Source organism: Eurypyga helias, unplaced genomic scaffold (genome assembly GCF_000690775.1).
Source record: "Eurypyga helias isolate BGI_N326 unplaced genomic scaffold, ASM69077v1 scaffold7969, whole genome shotgun sequence".
In the NCBI taxonomy this organism is placed as follows: domain Eukaryota; kingdom Metazoa; phylum Chordata; class Aves; order Eurypygiformes; family Eurypygidae; genus Eurypyga; species Eurypyga helias.
In genome coordinates this window covers 25,132-40,894 of record NW_010272661.1, presented here as the reverse complement: position 1 = coordinate 40,894, position 15,763 = coordinate 25,132, and the positions used below count along the sequence as shown (strand labels likewise).

At 50.0% G+C, this 15,763-nt stretch overlaps 1 protein-coding gene across 1 annotated transcript in view; it reads left to right on the top strand.

Annotated features, from left to right (window-relative positions):
- LMCD1 (LIM and cysteine-rich domains 1) overlaps window positions 1-3,267 on the top strand; it is a 17,479-nt gene extending 14,212 nt beyond the window's left edge. Inside the window, exons 5-6 of the mRNA XM_010159196.1 lie at window positions 2,420-2,635; window positions 3,109-3,267. Of these exons, the coding sequence (XP_010157498.1) occupies window positions 2,420-2,635; window positions 3,109-3,267 (375 nt within the window). The remainder of the gene's footprint in view (window positions 1-2,419; window positions 2,636-3,108) is intronic.
- The last annotated feature ends 12,496 nt before the right edge of the window (window positions 3,268-15,763 follow it).

Sequence of the window (15,763 nt, the reverse complement as noted above, 5' to 3'; positions counted from 1 at the left end):
AGGGAAAAATACAGCCTCAGTTCCATATGATGGGTGCAGAATTCATGGGTACTCGTCTCCCCTCACTGACAGCGAGGCCAGCGTGCCGGGAGTGCTCTGCACCGAGCACGGCAGCGTCAGGTACTTGTGTTCTTGTTCACACAGACCAGGAGTAGCCCAGCTTCTGCGCTGGAGTTCGCTCCTGTGCTGGCATGGGTCTCGGCAGTACTTAGAAATGCGTCTGAAGCCCGTCACAGTGGAAGGAGCGGTGTACGCAGATGTATCCCCTTTCAGACTCACAGAAAGCCAAGCCAGGAAACATTTTGTCTCCTCTTGTGCTGCCTTGGCTTGTCACGCGGGATTTGCTGGTGAAACAGGAGGTGCCCGTCGGCGTGGTGGAACTGCTGCGAGGGCTGCGGGGCAGTTACTGCAAATCCAGACTGAACAATGAACAAAGGAGAGGCGATAGCAAAATGTGTGGTGTGCTGGAAATAACAGGAACAAAGAAAAGCATCTTGGTGGGTGTGGATAGACCTGTAACCTTCTGCTGAGGGAGAACTGAGTTTAAGAAAGCTCCTCAGATACAAAGAATAGTATTTTTGGAACTTGTGCCATGAACTAGCAAAACGGGGTTGGATGTGGAGGGAAAGCTTGCAGTTGTTTTTCTCCATAGAGAAACCCTGGTCCCTCTGTGCCCCCTGAGAGTCCGTATCTGCTGCTGTGTTGCTGGGGTTGTAGCAGCAAGGGTTGCTGGGTGTCCTGTACCCCCAGCATAGGGTTTCCCAGGCTGTGGTAGCATCAGGGTCACGGACCACAGCTGCCCTGCAGATGGTCCCCCTCCTCTGTCCCTGCCTCATCCCTCATGTCTTCCTGCAGCTCAAGAACTGTTAGTTTACCTTCTACTGAGAAATTTTTTTTTTCTGTCTCTTCTACCCACCTATTAGAAGCTTGTGGACTTAAACTGAAGAGTTTGTAAGCAAAGTCGTCATCTGAGTGTGGGGTGATCCCTGACCCTGTGCTGCTCGGAGCGTGCTGGATGGGGTATGCTGCTGTGCAAATGCTCTGGTTGGGCATAGCAGCTTAAACCACAACACATGCGACACACAGGCTGCTTCACACCGCATCTTGGCTTTGTGAAAGCCCCAGCCAGACTGTTGCGGAGGTTGCTAGTGGAAGTCTGGCCTCGCAGCCAAGGGCTCTGCTGGAAGAGACTCCAGCTGCTACTTAAGAGTATTTCTTTTAGGGAGTGACAAAGCACAGACTCAGCAGCTATTAGCCTGACCTGGAATATCCAGACTTAAATGGGAACTTAAATAACAACCCACCAGCTGTCAGCTTCAGAGAGGAAAGCTTTAAAGCTTGCTCTTAACTGATCACAGGATCACTCTGCAGGCACAGATAAAGAGTGAACCAGTTGGTCTTGTGTGTAATATGCATAGATGCTAATTAATCTTCAGATTAGCCAAATCTAATTCTGTCTCTTTGGACTGTTATAAATTGAAAGCACTCTGCTGAAATCTGTGGAGTGACGTCTGTCTTACGCATTTACATATATTAAAAAACAGTGAGTGAGAAAAGACCAAAGCTCCTAATCTCTATGCAAAATAACAACTCTGACTTGCTACACTTCTGCACTGTAGGTTGTCTTAACTCTTTCTGAGAGAACCTTTGGATTTTAATGAAGGTTGGGTTTAGCAGGGGGGAATCACAAAGGCCAGGCACTTAGGTGATGGTGGGTAGTGCTGTTCCTACCTGCCCAAGGATCTGGCTGGAAGAAAGTCAACAGTACTCCAGGTGAGGGCTAGTAAATACATATTTATAATGACTCTTAGTTATCTTATGACTTGACAATCTGTCTGTACATATCATCGGTCCAAATGTTTGCCTGGGATCTGGAGTAATATATGTGGAGATGTTGCTTCTTGTTAGCTGTGGGTGCCCTGTGATGCTCTGTGTTGTCTGAGTCCTGCTGCACAATTGAGACATTGCTCCCAGCACCATTGCTTTCTCTTCAGTTTAGCTTTCCCTGCTCTTCTACCTCACTGCACTGTCTCTATGCCCGCCCTTCAGGCTAGTGTGTGTGCTGTGCCTTCCAAGCTGATACAACTGTAAAATCTGCCTTTGGTGTTCTTAAGTTTCCCTTCACAGAACAAGAGCTCAAAAAACCTAAACCACAGCAGCTTAGCAGTCTTGGCATTAAATGTTTTATTTCTACTGCCCTCCTTGGTGCTGTGGGATGTCGAGCAGGAACACAGTAGGTCCTTCAGGCTGTTTTAGAAACAGGATGCATTGAGGACATGCAGATGGTGTGTTGTTCTGCTTTGCTAACCCAGCTGTGCGGTAAAGATGCGGTATGTCTGAGAAGCAAATACCTGCGCCATGCACTGAGCATCGCTGCTCTGTGCCCAAGCCCGTGCTCACTCCGTCACCTCTCTTGCAGCGCTGTGAGACCTGCAAGCAGGTGGTGCCAGGGGACTGTCCCGTGGTGTACGCCGACAGGGCCGGCTACTCCCGCCAGTGGCACCCGGCGTGCTTCGTGTGCTGCCGCTGCTCTGAGCCCCTCGTTGACCTCATCTACTTCTGGAAGAGCGAGGCTGCCTGGTGCGGCCGCCACTACTGCGAGAGCCTGCGGCCACGCTGCACCGGCTGCGACGAGGTAGGCACCGGCCAGTGTCCTCTGCTTGGTACTACCCGCCTCTGCGGGGGCTTGGCACGGGCCAATTCAGGGCTTCTTTGGCATGTGCCTTGACCTGCTCGCCCACCCACACCTCCTGGGGTTCCCTCTGGGTCACCAGCGCTGTAGCTCCTCGGGGGAGCTGGAGGTGCCTAAAGAAAATGGGGTGAAGCAGTGTGATGTTAATGAAGGTCTCGGCTAGCTACACCCTGTCTAGCTCAGAGCAACAACCCAGCTCTAGCTGCATTTAAAACCTGATGATTTTATAATGCTTAATTGCAACCCATGACTTTGGCTTAATTGCTCAGGAGCTGTCCTGTGCCTTTTATTTACCCTTCCCGAAGCCTGCCCTCCGTGGCACAGGCTTGGTGGGTGGTGTGGGGCTGGTTCTCCCCGGCCATGCACCAGCTTGGCAAGGTGGTGGTAATGCACAACTGTCTGTCTGTCTCCTATAGATCATCTTCTCAGAGGACTACCAGCAGGTAGAAGGGATGGCCTGGCACACGAAGCACTTTGCCTGCCTGGAGTGCGAGACGCTGCTGACCGGCAAGCCCTTTGCTCTGAACAACGCCAGCCTCCTGTGCACAACCTGCAGCAAAAGCAAACGCCTCTGAGCAGGGAGCAGCCGGGGGACAAAGTGGGCTCCCCGAGGTCCCACCAGGACTGGGGTCATTTGACAAAAGTACATGAAAAAGGGGAGGTTAAAAAACAATTAGAGCCTGGCTATTCACTTGCAAGCAACTAAGTGCCCCTCTTGCATCCGATACAGCGTGCAGGAGAATATTTCCTTGGGGAGGAAGCAAAGGCAGTTCGTATGCCGGCGGGTGGGAGATACGCGGCTTATGTGACTAGGAGGGACTGAAAAGGAGGTTCTGTGTTGTGCTGGTTTTTTATAAAGTCTCTCCAAGCTTCTTGTGACTAAGATCTTGCAATAGTCTTTTGGAAATAACCCATCTCAAAAGTAACTGTTGGCATACTAAACCTACGGGCATGGTCGAAACCAAGGGTTGTTCACATTTTTTGAAATCCATACTGGAAGTTTACGCTAACAGGCTGCTGACAGCTGTACTAAAGCAATGGGTTTGAAGAATTTGATGAACCTGGGAGATTATTTTCTGAAAAAGGAATGATATAAAATTGCAGCAACATGTAGCTGTGGCTTTCTCCTCCTAAGTGTACAATAATGTAAAAATAAGGAGTTGGCACACAAGGAGATGGGTTTAACCCTGGCGAGATGGGAAGGGTGTAGCTCTGCCCTGGGGCAGCTCACTGGCTCAACCCGTTGTGAGCTTTAGCCCTGAAACTGCAACGCAGAAGCGTTCTGGCAGGTCCCACCCCACCAGGCTCCCCTCCTCTTGCCTGCCCCCGCCCGCCTGTTATTCCAGGCGAGTGTGTTTCACAGAGCAGCATTGTGCTCCCACTGCGACACTGGAGGTTGTTGAGCATTTAAAGTATGGGCCTTTATTTTGTCTGGGTTTGACAAGGAATTTTATGGAAAACAGCTTTCCAGTCTAAGCTGCCTTGGGGGTGGGAGAGGGCTGTAACGCTGCAGTTTTTCCCTGTAATGGTTCAGTGACCCCCTCCAAGGACCAGGGAAGTGTGCCTTTCCCTCAGAGCTGGCAGTGCCCTCGTCCTGGGCTCTGCCCTGTAGCTCCCCTGTCCCCATGGGAGGTCCGTGTCCCCCCTTGGATCTAATAGGGGTGATGCCATCCCAGGATCCAGCCCTGAGTCTCTGCAGATAGTATTTGTTCCCGAAGTCATACAATGCTTCTGGTACTCACTGAAAATATCAGCACAGGCTGGCAGATGTCTATGTGCTCAGTGTCTATTCTTCTATTAAATGTGCTCAGTGTTTGCTGGAGAACTGGAATATTTTTTGCAGAGGTGAGTGTGCAAGGAGCTCACGATTGCTAGGTTTTCTTTCCACTACAGAAGCGTGCTTCACACTGTGGATATTTGCTTGCTTATGATAAAATAACTTGCAAATGAGAGTTGGGGGAAACTGTACCTGCTGTAGGGTCCAGCCTGGACTCTGCCCCTCTGCTGCATGTGTTGGGGGATGTCCCGCTCCGCTGCTGGGGAGGAGTGGGCCAAGTCCATCCCCAGTGTGGTGTAAAGACATACCTGTATGTTTGGGGGTGAGCACCTCTTAGGATTTGTCCAGCCCTGTACTGTTGTGTGGTTGATATTCCTGGAAATGCTGGGGTATTTAGAGTAAATTAAATGCTTGTGCTGGAGCAGAGCAGGAAAATCCCGAGGCAGAGACAGCCGTAGCTGCAGGAGTGATGGACGTGTGTGCAGGATATCGCAGTGCATGTGCTCCTGGGGTGATTTGTCCATCTTGGGTGAGTCAAGGGATGTGTTGGATGCCTGGGTATTGTTGCTTCTGTAAACTTCATCTGATGCTGCAAGTCAGGAGAGGATGTGTAGAACTGAAGTTCTGTGAGGAATAATAAAGCTCCCTTACATCAGCCGTGGATACAGGCACTTTGGTTGTAAGTAATGTGGGAATGAAAAATAAAGCCCAGTTCTTAGCTTTATGGCTTCTTCCTCATTCTGTTACAAGGGAAATGTCTTTATATATCTTTAAAAAAATTTACAAAGATGCATCGTTGTTCTAAACCCTGTGATGTTAAGGCAGCTAAAGGTACACACGCTCAGTGTAAGCAGTGATAGGAATAGCGTGGATCACCTATGAAACGCTGTTTCAGCATAGACATTAACATCCAAACAGCATTCCCTGATGGAAAGTCAGTGTCCCTTTGCACATAGAACTGGTTACTTCTTGGAGTGATCTGCATATGGGGTGGGTGTCTGGAATAAAATTAAATGGAAAAAAGAAAAGTCAACAAAACAATGAGTTTTTAAAGATGAAATATTACTGCCATCACAGGAAACTCAATGGAGTGCTGCAGTCTTCTCCCTGGGTGTTCTTGGTTTGTTTTGCCTGGGCTGGCTGCACAGTCCTTGCAGAGGGCTTGGGATAAAGTAGGCACAGGGGAGGGTGAGCCCAGACCCCCGACTACAGTGGAGTGTTCCTTATGTGTCACTGAATGGGGACACTGGCCATCCCTCTCTTGAGCTACTTTTCCCGCAGCCACCTACCCTGCCCAGCTGAGCATGGTGTGCATCACGTCCAGAAGAGACTATGGTGAGTGGCTTGGGCATGTCTCCAGGGTGGGGGATGCTCATCTGGACCTTGAACATCTGTCGCTAAACCCGTATGGATGGGACCTCTGTGCAGAGCAGGGTGAGGTTGCTCCCAGCTCCTTAGAGCTGCAGTGTTTTCTGCGTCTGTGGGGCAGCACCTAAGCATAAGCCCTTCAGAGGTGGGATTTCCAATGGACCCCTCTTCTCGGGCAGTCCTCTCCCCATTGTGCAGGTAGAGGGGATCTCCCTCCCATCACTGCTGGGGTTAAAAACCACCAAAGCCTTAAAGGGAGGCAGTGGAGAAGAGATGGTTCTTGTTTTCTCTGCTTCAGAAGAGTGTGCGTGGTGGGAGCTTGGGTAAATGCCTGAGCAGAGGCACTGGCTGAGGATGGAGTTTTGGGGGCAGTGCTGGCACCCCAGCATGGCAGCAGGGAGGGAGGCAGGCGTAACTAGAGTGGTGCCTGCCTCTACGTCCAACCCTGTGTTGCTGTTATCTGGGATGGTGGGTGGGCCTTTCTCGTCCCCAGCCATGACTCCCAGAGCTGAGAGGGCAGTGTCAAGGCCACTTTGTGTACAAGGATTGTCCTCAAGGATGGTGCCTTTGTCAGGTTTATCTTACTGGACTGTGGCCACAGTCCATACGTAGTTGCATAAACTGTACAAGAAGTTGATCTCCATCTCCAATGCCTTTATTTGGTTACTTGGAAAAAAAGGTACCACTGTTGCCTGTTCTGATTTGGGTTTTGAATTTGTGATCTATAAATTATAATTCTTCTCTTCAGAAGTCCGTGTTTCAATACACACATGCTTGCCTCCGGCTTTTTGGACTGCTGGCATCCACTCTAGCCTTTTGGGTATTTCTGCAGCTTGTAAAATACTGTGCTAAAAAAAAAAAAAATTACTGCAATTAAACAGCTTAACAAAATCCTGTGCCTCTCAAGTGTCAGGAGCAAAAGCGTGAAATTAATGAATCTAACAGCTCAAAACATATGTGAGTCTTTAGTTTTGATATTAGAATTGAAATTCAGTGGGTGAGAATCTTTTCAGCATGAAAAGATTATCACCCCAAGTGAAGACGTTATGCTGTTTTGCTATGGTTTATCATCTAGAACGAAGGAGGCGGCTGCAACTGTCTTCTGAGGGTTGTGAGCTCTTGTTTTCAAGGAAGTTAAATTTACAGGGTTATGCTGGCCTGGCTAATGGAGAGCCATTAGTGAGCAATGTATGGAGGGTCCGTCCAGAAAATTAATAAAAATTGAGGTGTTTCACAGGGTTACTATGTACAATGGGAATAAGCTATGGGCAAAGACCATGTTGTGTAACTGTTTGAAAAGCATCTTGTATCACAGCTGTGTCCAGTCCATCCCTTCAAATAAAAGTTCCTGGAAAGATGGTTCTGGACCCCGGCTGTGTGCATGACCTTTAGCTGGTACCAGCTGCTTTGGGACCCCAGGTGAGAGGGTCAGTGCAGAGTGCAGCCCTCAAGCTCCTACGGGTAACGTGATCTCCCCTGGCACCAGGAAAGGTCCCTGACCAAGGACAGGGTTGCAATCCCCGTTGCTGATCCAGCTCATCTGCATAGTGCTGGGGCCGCGGCCTTTAACGTCCCTGCACCTCAACAGCCGTGTTACAGCCGCCTGTCAGAGATGAGCTCACCTCATCACACTGCCAAGTAACGCTGCTGTTTTGAACAGACTGATCTCTCCTTGTCAGGCAGATAGCAAAATGAACTAAACACTTAGGAAGAAGCAGGCAGCACGACGGGGACTGGGGTGCAATGGGATGCTCAGACCATGTCTGGGCAGGTATGTCCCAGGACTTGTTCCCCAGCCGTGTTTGTAGGCAGCCCTGAGCGTTCATGGTTGTGTGAACGGCTGGGGTGAAAAGCCTCTCCTGGCTGAGGTCAGTCGGTGAGGGTGCTGCGCACCTTACGACACGGGTGTCTGTGCTCAGGATGCTGCACAGAGCTTAAACTCTGAGTGGCTTTGGTCAGAGAGAGTTGCCCAGTCCCAACATCTGTCCTGCGTGCCAGGCCTGCTGGCTACCTGAGTTTGTCTGTTTGTTTGTTTTCTCTCTAAGCTTTGCACTGGGTTCCTTCAACTGGAAAATCCGGGAGTTTGGATGCTTGAAGCTGTTTGTCCCAGCTGCACCAGGTTTCCTCTTTGCCAAGTGAGAAGGAATGGGGCAGGGTGAGGAATTCTGTCATGTCTGTGTATGGGAACAGATCTCGCTGCACTGACCAAGCACCGCAGTGTGCGGGGACCGCAGCCACCCTTCCTGGGGAGGTCACAAGGCCAGCGGGTGACGCTGCCACAGGGCGGGTAACCTCTTCTGTGCTGCCGTTACGTGTATTTCGCTGCTGCTGCTGTGAAACCTCTCCGTGGACGCTGCTCATCCCAAAAGCCATGGCATGGCGCAGGGGTCCCGCATGAAGCGCCGGCATCTGCCAGCCGGAGCAGTCTGTAAGAGCTGAAAACGGTGAGCTGAGCTTCTCACCTGCTGGGTTTTTAGTGTCAATCTAGCTCTTTTGTGGAAGCATGGCGATACATTGCATTGTCTAATTGTCGATCCAGCACCACGTATTCCAGTAACCGATGCCAGTGTTTAGCTTGTGAATCCGAAGTACAAACCTCTTAATTTCCTCTCGTCCATGGCCAGAGGTGGCGAGCACAAGGACTTTGTGCCTCCTACGGGAACGTTCAGCTCCAATTTAAACTCAAATGTTCTCTATAATTGTTCTCCTAAATACGACTCACAAAAGTGAACTGGGGAGCGACCAGTTCATGTGCAATGGCATCCCTGTGCATTCCTGGGAAGCCTCCCTGATTGGCACAGCAAAACCTGTAAATGCCTAAATATTGGGATAAAATTAACTCATTGCCATTACTTATTTGAGGTTAATCACTTAGCAGGCTTAGTGATATGGTCTAGGAGAGGAAGCCCTTTGAAAGTAAACTCTTTAGTGGAGGACTGAATATTGGAGTGTGGTGGCTCTGGCAGGGAAGAGGGGCCATGCCCTGGCCCTGGCCTGGAGCCCATGGTCGGGCACACACCAGCAGCCAAGGGGCAAGCCTCCAGACCCAGCCAGGGTGTGAGGGGTTGGGTTGGGCATGAGGTGGAGGGGGTGTCCTTCACCAGCTCCCTCAGCTGCAAACCCAGCTGGGAGCATGGGGTGGGTGGAAGTGAGGGCAGAGCTCATAGGCGGAGAGAAAATAGCTATTGACTGGGGAGGAACCACATTTCAGCTGAAGTTTTTCAAAGCTTAACTGATCTGAATCGACAAATATTTGCAGTGCTGTCTTATTTGTGGTCCCTTTTTTATTTTTTGTAAGAAATATTTGAGGAAGAAAAAGGGACCGTCTGTTTGTGATTTGGGAGGATTTCGCCAGTGGAAAGGCAGAAGCTATTTAAGGACAGCAGCTTCATTCAGGTCCCCTTCCTCCTCCCAAGTTTCCCATGGCATCGCCCCTTGCTGCGGGGTTGTCCCCATCCCAGGGCCATGCGTCCCCTGGGGCTGGAGGAGGAATTGGCCCGGCTGCGAGGAGTTCCTGCCCTGCACGTGGGTGTGAGGACCCTCTGTTGCTGCAGTGGGGAGAAAGGCAATTCAGAAATTAACAGTGGCTGGAGCAGTGCCTTTATACACCTCAGCAAGGGGGGGTGGGCTTGAAGGCAGGGAGCTCATTCCTTAAGTGAACACTTGTTCTTTGTATATATTTAAAATATCTGTTCTAAGGCAAACGATAGAACTTGAAATCAAATTTCTCAGTGTGGACACATAGGAGACAGCTAGCTATCCCTGTGACAGGAGGACAGTATCTTACTGTTAATGGGTTACACCTTCAATGAGAGGTGTCAATCAACCCATCAGTGTTGAGGAAGGACTAGGAAGCCGGTTGGAGTCTCACAGCAAGGCTTGCTCCCACCACTGCTCCGCACAAGTTTCCTTAGGCAGAGCCAAAGGGAAGGCAGATCTGGAGACATTTAACAGGTTTCCCCCAGAGGTCTATGGAAAACACCTGGGCACTGTGATTTATTTACGGGCCCTGAACCCATGGAGAAGGAGCCCTGTCATCAGGAGTAAATGAGTGGTGACAGGGTGAGAGCTGGTTGCTGTAGGGCATGGATGATGTGTGGGCCTGGGGCCAGCTCTGCACCCCCAGCACTTCTGGGACCAGGCAGAAAAGGTAGGGAAATCCTTAATGTGGGGTGAAAGAAATAAGCTCTTCTGACCTTCTCCTGCCGTGCACAGCTTTTGAGCAGTTCTCCTCTGCAGGATTCTTCTTCCCAACCTGGAAGAGGCTGTTTTGCTCCACCTTGAGAGGTAGAGTTGAAATCGATGGTGACCAGGCTGTGTTTTACATCATTCTCTGCAAGAAAAGCTAAGCAGCATTCTCCTTTACACTGTTTTTCAAGAAAAAAATCTGTTTTCTTGGATATTTCTTCAATAAATTGACTCGGGCCTGACTTGCTGGAATTGATGGGATTCTTATTATTTACGTCTGTGGTAACAAACAGCCATAGAAAAGTTCTTGATCTTGAGTATAACTCAGTAAAAATCTGATACATGGGCAGAAGACAATTGCTTTAAATAGAAACCTTTAAGGAGTTTTATTAGGGCAGTCAATTCTTAGAAAAATGTGATTTCAGATACCTATAACTAATAAAACTCAAAATTCATTGGGTTCAGGTGAGAAAAACATAAACCAAAGGCAGACTAAGGTGGCTATATAAACACTACAATAAAACTTGCTTAAAAGCCCCAGAGAGAAAAATTTAGAGGTGCAAAAACAAGTATTCATGAAGTGCTGGTGTGTTGCAGTGGAAATACTCTTCCAGAGACTTGTAGCAGCTGCTGCTTTAGGACTGAGTTAAATAAAGTTCACATGGGTATGTGTTATTCTATAAAAAGTGAGGTTAATTATGCCTATATAAATCTAATTTGAGCTTTTATTTACTTTTTAACTCAGCTTCTTCAGCCAAATCACCAAAAAAGTAAATCTCTCTACAATGAGGTTTTTTAATCGTTGTTGACTTATTTTGAAAGGTGATAGGTGCAAGCATCTCCAGCAGCCCCGTGGCATGGTGCTCATCGGACGGTGCTTCTCCCATCATGTCTCACGTGCCTGCAGGAATACACAATTTATGATTTTAAAATTCCACATGCTGCCTTGTACTGCTAATAAATGAAAATTGACGGGAGACAGGTTTTGTCTACCTGGACAGCAAAGCGCCTTCTGAACAAACCGTGAGGGTGATTGTTCAAATAACCACTTCTGCAGACAGGGAACCCACCAACAAGTGCACACCCAGCCCCGGCTGCTGATGTTAGGGTGAGCCACAGCCGTGCCTTGATGTCTGGCTGGTGGCAGGACCAGTGCCGCAGCGGCTGGATGTGCCTCTTGGATCACATTGTTTTAATCATGCAAAGTGTTGGTGCATTTCACTGCTCTACGCTGTTGGCAAGGAGGATTCTCCCACTGCTTTTCTACAGCTTTTGCTAGAAGTTTGTCCCACTGAATCGCCTGGGTACACTGTGCCCCGCAGCGAGGCTGGAGTCCGGGAGCCTGTGTCCGTGACAGCTGTGGGAAGGCAGTCGTGGTGAAACGGTGCAAAACCTCTGCCGCGGGACTCCAGGTCAGCAGGTCCCGAATGCTACAGACATGCTCAGTCCTCTGGAGTTCCAGCTGCCCACCCTTCCTCTCCATCCATCATCCAGAGTGAGGAAAGGCCTTTTCCAAGAAGCAGATTCTGCCCCAGTGCAACTTTAGCAGGTGAGCCACAACAGGTCTGAGGTAAGCAAGCGTACGTGGTGGGGTGGGTTATTTTTTCATGTGCGACTCATCTGCCTTCGCACCAGTGTGTCTCCAGCACGCTGCCCGTGCTGCCCGCGTGCCCCCTGCAGCATAGAGCCACAGCAGTAGCAGCACCTCACTGCCCGGGGTGCACAGCTGTGCGATTGTGGAGCCAGATGTTTTGTTGCAGGCTTAGGAAATTCCTCCTGAGCCCCACAGCGGCACTGAAGCATGGAGACTGTCAAAGGCAGACGTTTTCTCTGCACATGAACTCAAAAAGCTGAACAAGACACAGGCCAACTTAAAGACCAGTGAATAAAGGGCTCTTTTATAAAAGAAACCTATTAATACTTTGCCAAGACCTTCCCTTGAGACTGCCTAAATAAATTTCCTTAGATTGACAAGGCTTGAAAAGCAACCCTTTCAGTGGAACAGGTCTCGAAAGCTGTTCAACTGGAAGGCACCAGCCTCCTGGTTTTGCAGCTCTGAATTTACTCAGAAAAGAAAGGTCATTTTTCAAATCCAAGGAAAAGTTGTTGTAGCAATTTTTCTTTTCTGGTGATTTTTACAGGGACTAAAAATCACATGCTCCAGGAACCTCCAAATTAATAACAAGTTGCCTTTAATTAACTACTTGTGATAAACTGATTGTGTGTAGTGTTGAGAGCTTTCATAAATTCCCTGGGGTTTGGGATGGACCTACCTGTTGCTGGAAGAGAGTGGAATCGTGACAAGCAGCTTCAGTAGTGCCACTGCATCTGGGGAGAGGAGGGGTGCGGGAGAACAGCCGTGAAAAGTGGTGATTCAAGGGGATCCCTCTGCAAACACCACCAGCCAGTTTATACACAGTGTAAGCACTGTGCTTTGCTTGTGCCTCTACTAGAGCTGTGCTTTAATGAAGCCCGCACATCTCCACAACTAATAATTATTCCCTAGTTGCTGTATTACAGAACTGCTGAGTCCATTGTGCTCATCCCTCTCCAGATGCAACACAATTCCTGTGCTAAGAAAAGGCGTTTTAACCCACGCGATGAGAAGCGAAAGGAAAGACAAGAAGTGATAGGTTAGGATGGAAAAAATCATAATTGCTCCAATTAGCGCTGCGGCCTATCAACCAGCCTTGCAAACCCAGTGATGACAAACGGGTTGGTTCGGTTGTGCCTGGGCACGTGCCTGGCAAAGGCAGGGTGGCTGCCCCCCACCCTGCTGTCATTCTGGGCGCATCACGTCCCCTGCATCCCACAAGTACAGAGCCTTCGCTCCCCTGCAGAGGGGTATGAGGTGGCTTCCAGGGCTGGTCTCCAGCTCATTGATGCATGAGAAGGGCTGTGCATGGCCCCATCCCACCCATCCTCATTGTGCAACCCTTGGCAGCCCAGGGAGGCTCTTCCTCCCCATCTGTCCCAGCCCAGTGATGGGCAGCATCCCAGCAGCTGGCCATGCAAGGACTGTGATTTTGGGTCGTGTTTGTCTCGTGGAGCTGGACTGTGGTCAGGAACTTCCCTAGAGCTGGCTTGTGTCATCCATCATATAAGGTGTCTGCCTAACCTTACATGGACACAGTGTTGGAGTCATATCTTCCTTTTCGGGGCAGGGGGGGAAGCCAAGCAGAGCCTTCACCGTGCCTCCTGCTCCCTCGCACATGCACATGCCACAAACCAAAATGAAACGTTTTGTTCCTCAGCCTTTAATTCACCAGTGCTTCCTCCAAAGGCAGAGGCCAGCAAACAGATGGCTGTTGTACAAGCGGGGCCACGGGAGAGACAGAGCCACGCTGTTCTCGGATTGCTTTTTCCATGGGTGTTTCCACGCCCTGCGGTGCCAAACCACAAGTCCTGGGCAAGTGCCGACAGCGAGCACTAGTGGAGACTGAGGCAGCCCAGCAAGGGGAGACCAGACCTGCAATGGCAGGGTAACGTGCCCCGTGCCCTGCTGCAGCCTCGCGGCTCACGCGCTGCTGCCTCGAGCTACCAGCAACCCTGCTCCGCATCCGTGGGGAGGTGAAGCCGGTGGCATGCAGCAAGCTCCTGTGGGAAACGAGGGCATTGCCCAGTTCCATCCCAGCTGCTACCAGCACCCACCAGGGAGACCAGACGTACCAGTGAGGGACAGGGAGACCCTTTTTTTAGCGTGTTTTCTGAACACCTCCCCGTATTCCCACTTCACACAGCACGGGTAAGTCCGGAAGATCCTCACAGATTGGTGAGTCAATTCCCTGTCTTTGAAGCAAGGAGCACAGTTTGGTGTTATCTCTGGGGAGGACTGGCTTTCTTTCAGTAGCACCATCCTATATAGTGCTGGCATCCCTCACATAGCGACCCACAGTGGTCACTGGGCCCAAAGAAAAATCTGCAAATGATGGAGAAAGGGAGAACTGCCCAGTAAAGGGGGAGAGAGGCAGTCAGGAGAGCCTGGGAAGTGCGGAAGGCAAGAACCTGGTGAGAAAAATAACCCTTCCCACATAGTCTGCCTGAAGCAAAATGGCTCCAAGCTTGGTACCAAAGTTTATATGCCTGCCCGTGATGGTGTAAAGTCAAAAGCGTGCACATCCCCGAGTGCCTGCGGGGTCAGCCGCAGCTCTTTGCATCTAATTTTTAAATGACTGAGTTTAAACTTGACCAGATGATAAAGTCAGAAGAAATGAGACACAAGCCAGACATAATGACTTCCAGGCTGGTCAGCCTCCAGTTCTCTCAGGAGGCAAGGTCACAGCGTCTGTCCCGTGGGAATACTGTCTGTCTGTGTCCAACAGGCCCCATGCCTGGGTCCATGCTTCCCTCTGCCCCAGTGGGGCTGCTGGTGCTCCCAGGCTATGAGAAAACCCTCCTCTTCTCCCCAGACTCAGGCCCAGGCTTTCTCTCTTCAGGCAAACAAGAGAGTTCAGCCTGATTTCACGCAGCCGGTTATCAGGACTAATACACCACGACCACCGCTTTCAGCTTTTCCACAGTGTACTAATGTGGGAAATGACAGACTAAATTGCAAAGGTTACCAGCTGGTGGCCTTCCTTATCCTCAGCACAAAGGAGGGCTGCCTTTGACTAGTAATAGTCCATGAATATTCAGAGCACAGGTCCCAACAACCTCAGGCTCCTTCTTTATTTTTGAAAGTGGAAAAAAATGGTATTTGCAGAGTTGCTTTCCTAATATGTTGGCTGATCAGCTTAATTATTTTTCTCCACAGCCTTAATCGTGTCTGTTCCTGCAGCCATTACTCAGGCATTACTTCCGCAGATATTAATGTGTATTTTGTTTAAACGCCGAGTGCCAATGTCAAGCCCTAAGCCCTGTGCCATTTTAGGAGCGGGAGGAAATCCAGGCAGTGTCTTGCAGGTTGGCGAGGACTGGGGCGCAGCCAGGGCATTAATCTAAACTAAGAAACGCTGGTTATATTTTAACACTGTCCAAATATTAACATTGCCCAAAGGATGTGAAGGTGTTATCCTGACATATCAGCATGAAGCAAGCTATTGTCCTTGCCCAGATGTTAGATCTCCAAGACACCTCTTTAAATGCAGAGCTTGGCCGTAAACTATCCAAAAGAAAAGATTGGGAGCAAGGAGGATGAAAAGCCCCTGTGATATGGATGCCTTTACAAGACAGTGTCTCTTTCTGAGGGCTTCCATTGCAACTTATCTAAAACCACCACTGCACCAGTGTCCTCTGGCTCCAAGAGTAGATGAGCTCGTCCCCCTGGTCGCAGCAGAGCTGCACCGACCCGCAGCACTCGGGACCTGTCCTCGCATCAGCCTCCCATAGTAATTCTTCTACACAGCCACACTAAAATGCTTCCTGTTATTCCTGGTTTGCCCTAAGCGACATTAGCATTTTTTGTGACAGAGAGCCTTACTGATTGCAGGGCTAAAAATGTGACTTTGTGACACTCAGGGACATTTACGCACCTTCCAGGGACTTCTCAAGGGAGATCAAATACTCGAGCAGGGCTTATGGTTCTGCCAACACCTGGTTGCTGGGGAGCCCGGTGCCTTCGGAGGAGCATGAGCCAAGGCTGAGGCTGCTGACCCTAGGCTCTCCTGGCCCACTGTGCCTGCTTGCAGCCCCCACGCCTGGCAGCGCCATGTGCCTGCCTGTCCCAGCAGGCAGCCCGGGGGGTACAGCCCTTGCTGCCAAGGCTGGGTCTGCGTGGAAGCCGACCAGAGCTGGACTGC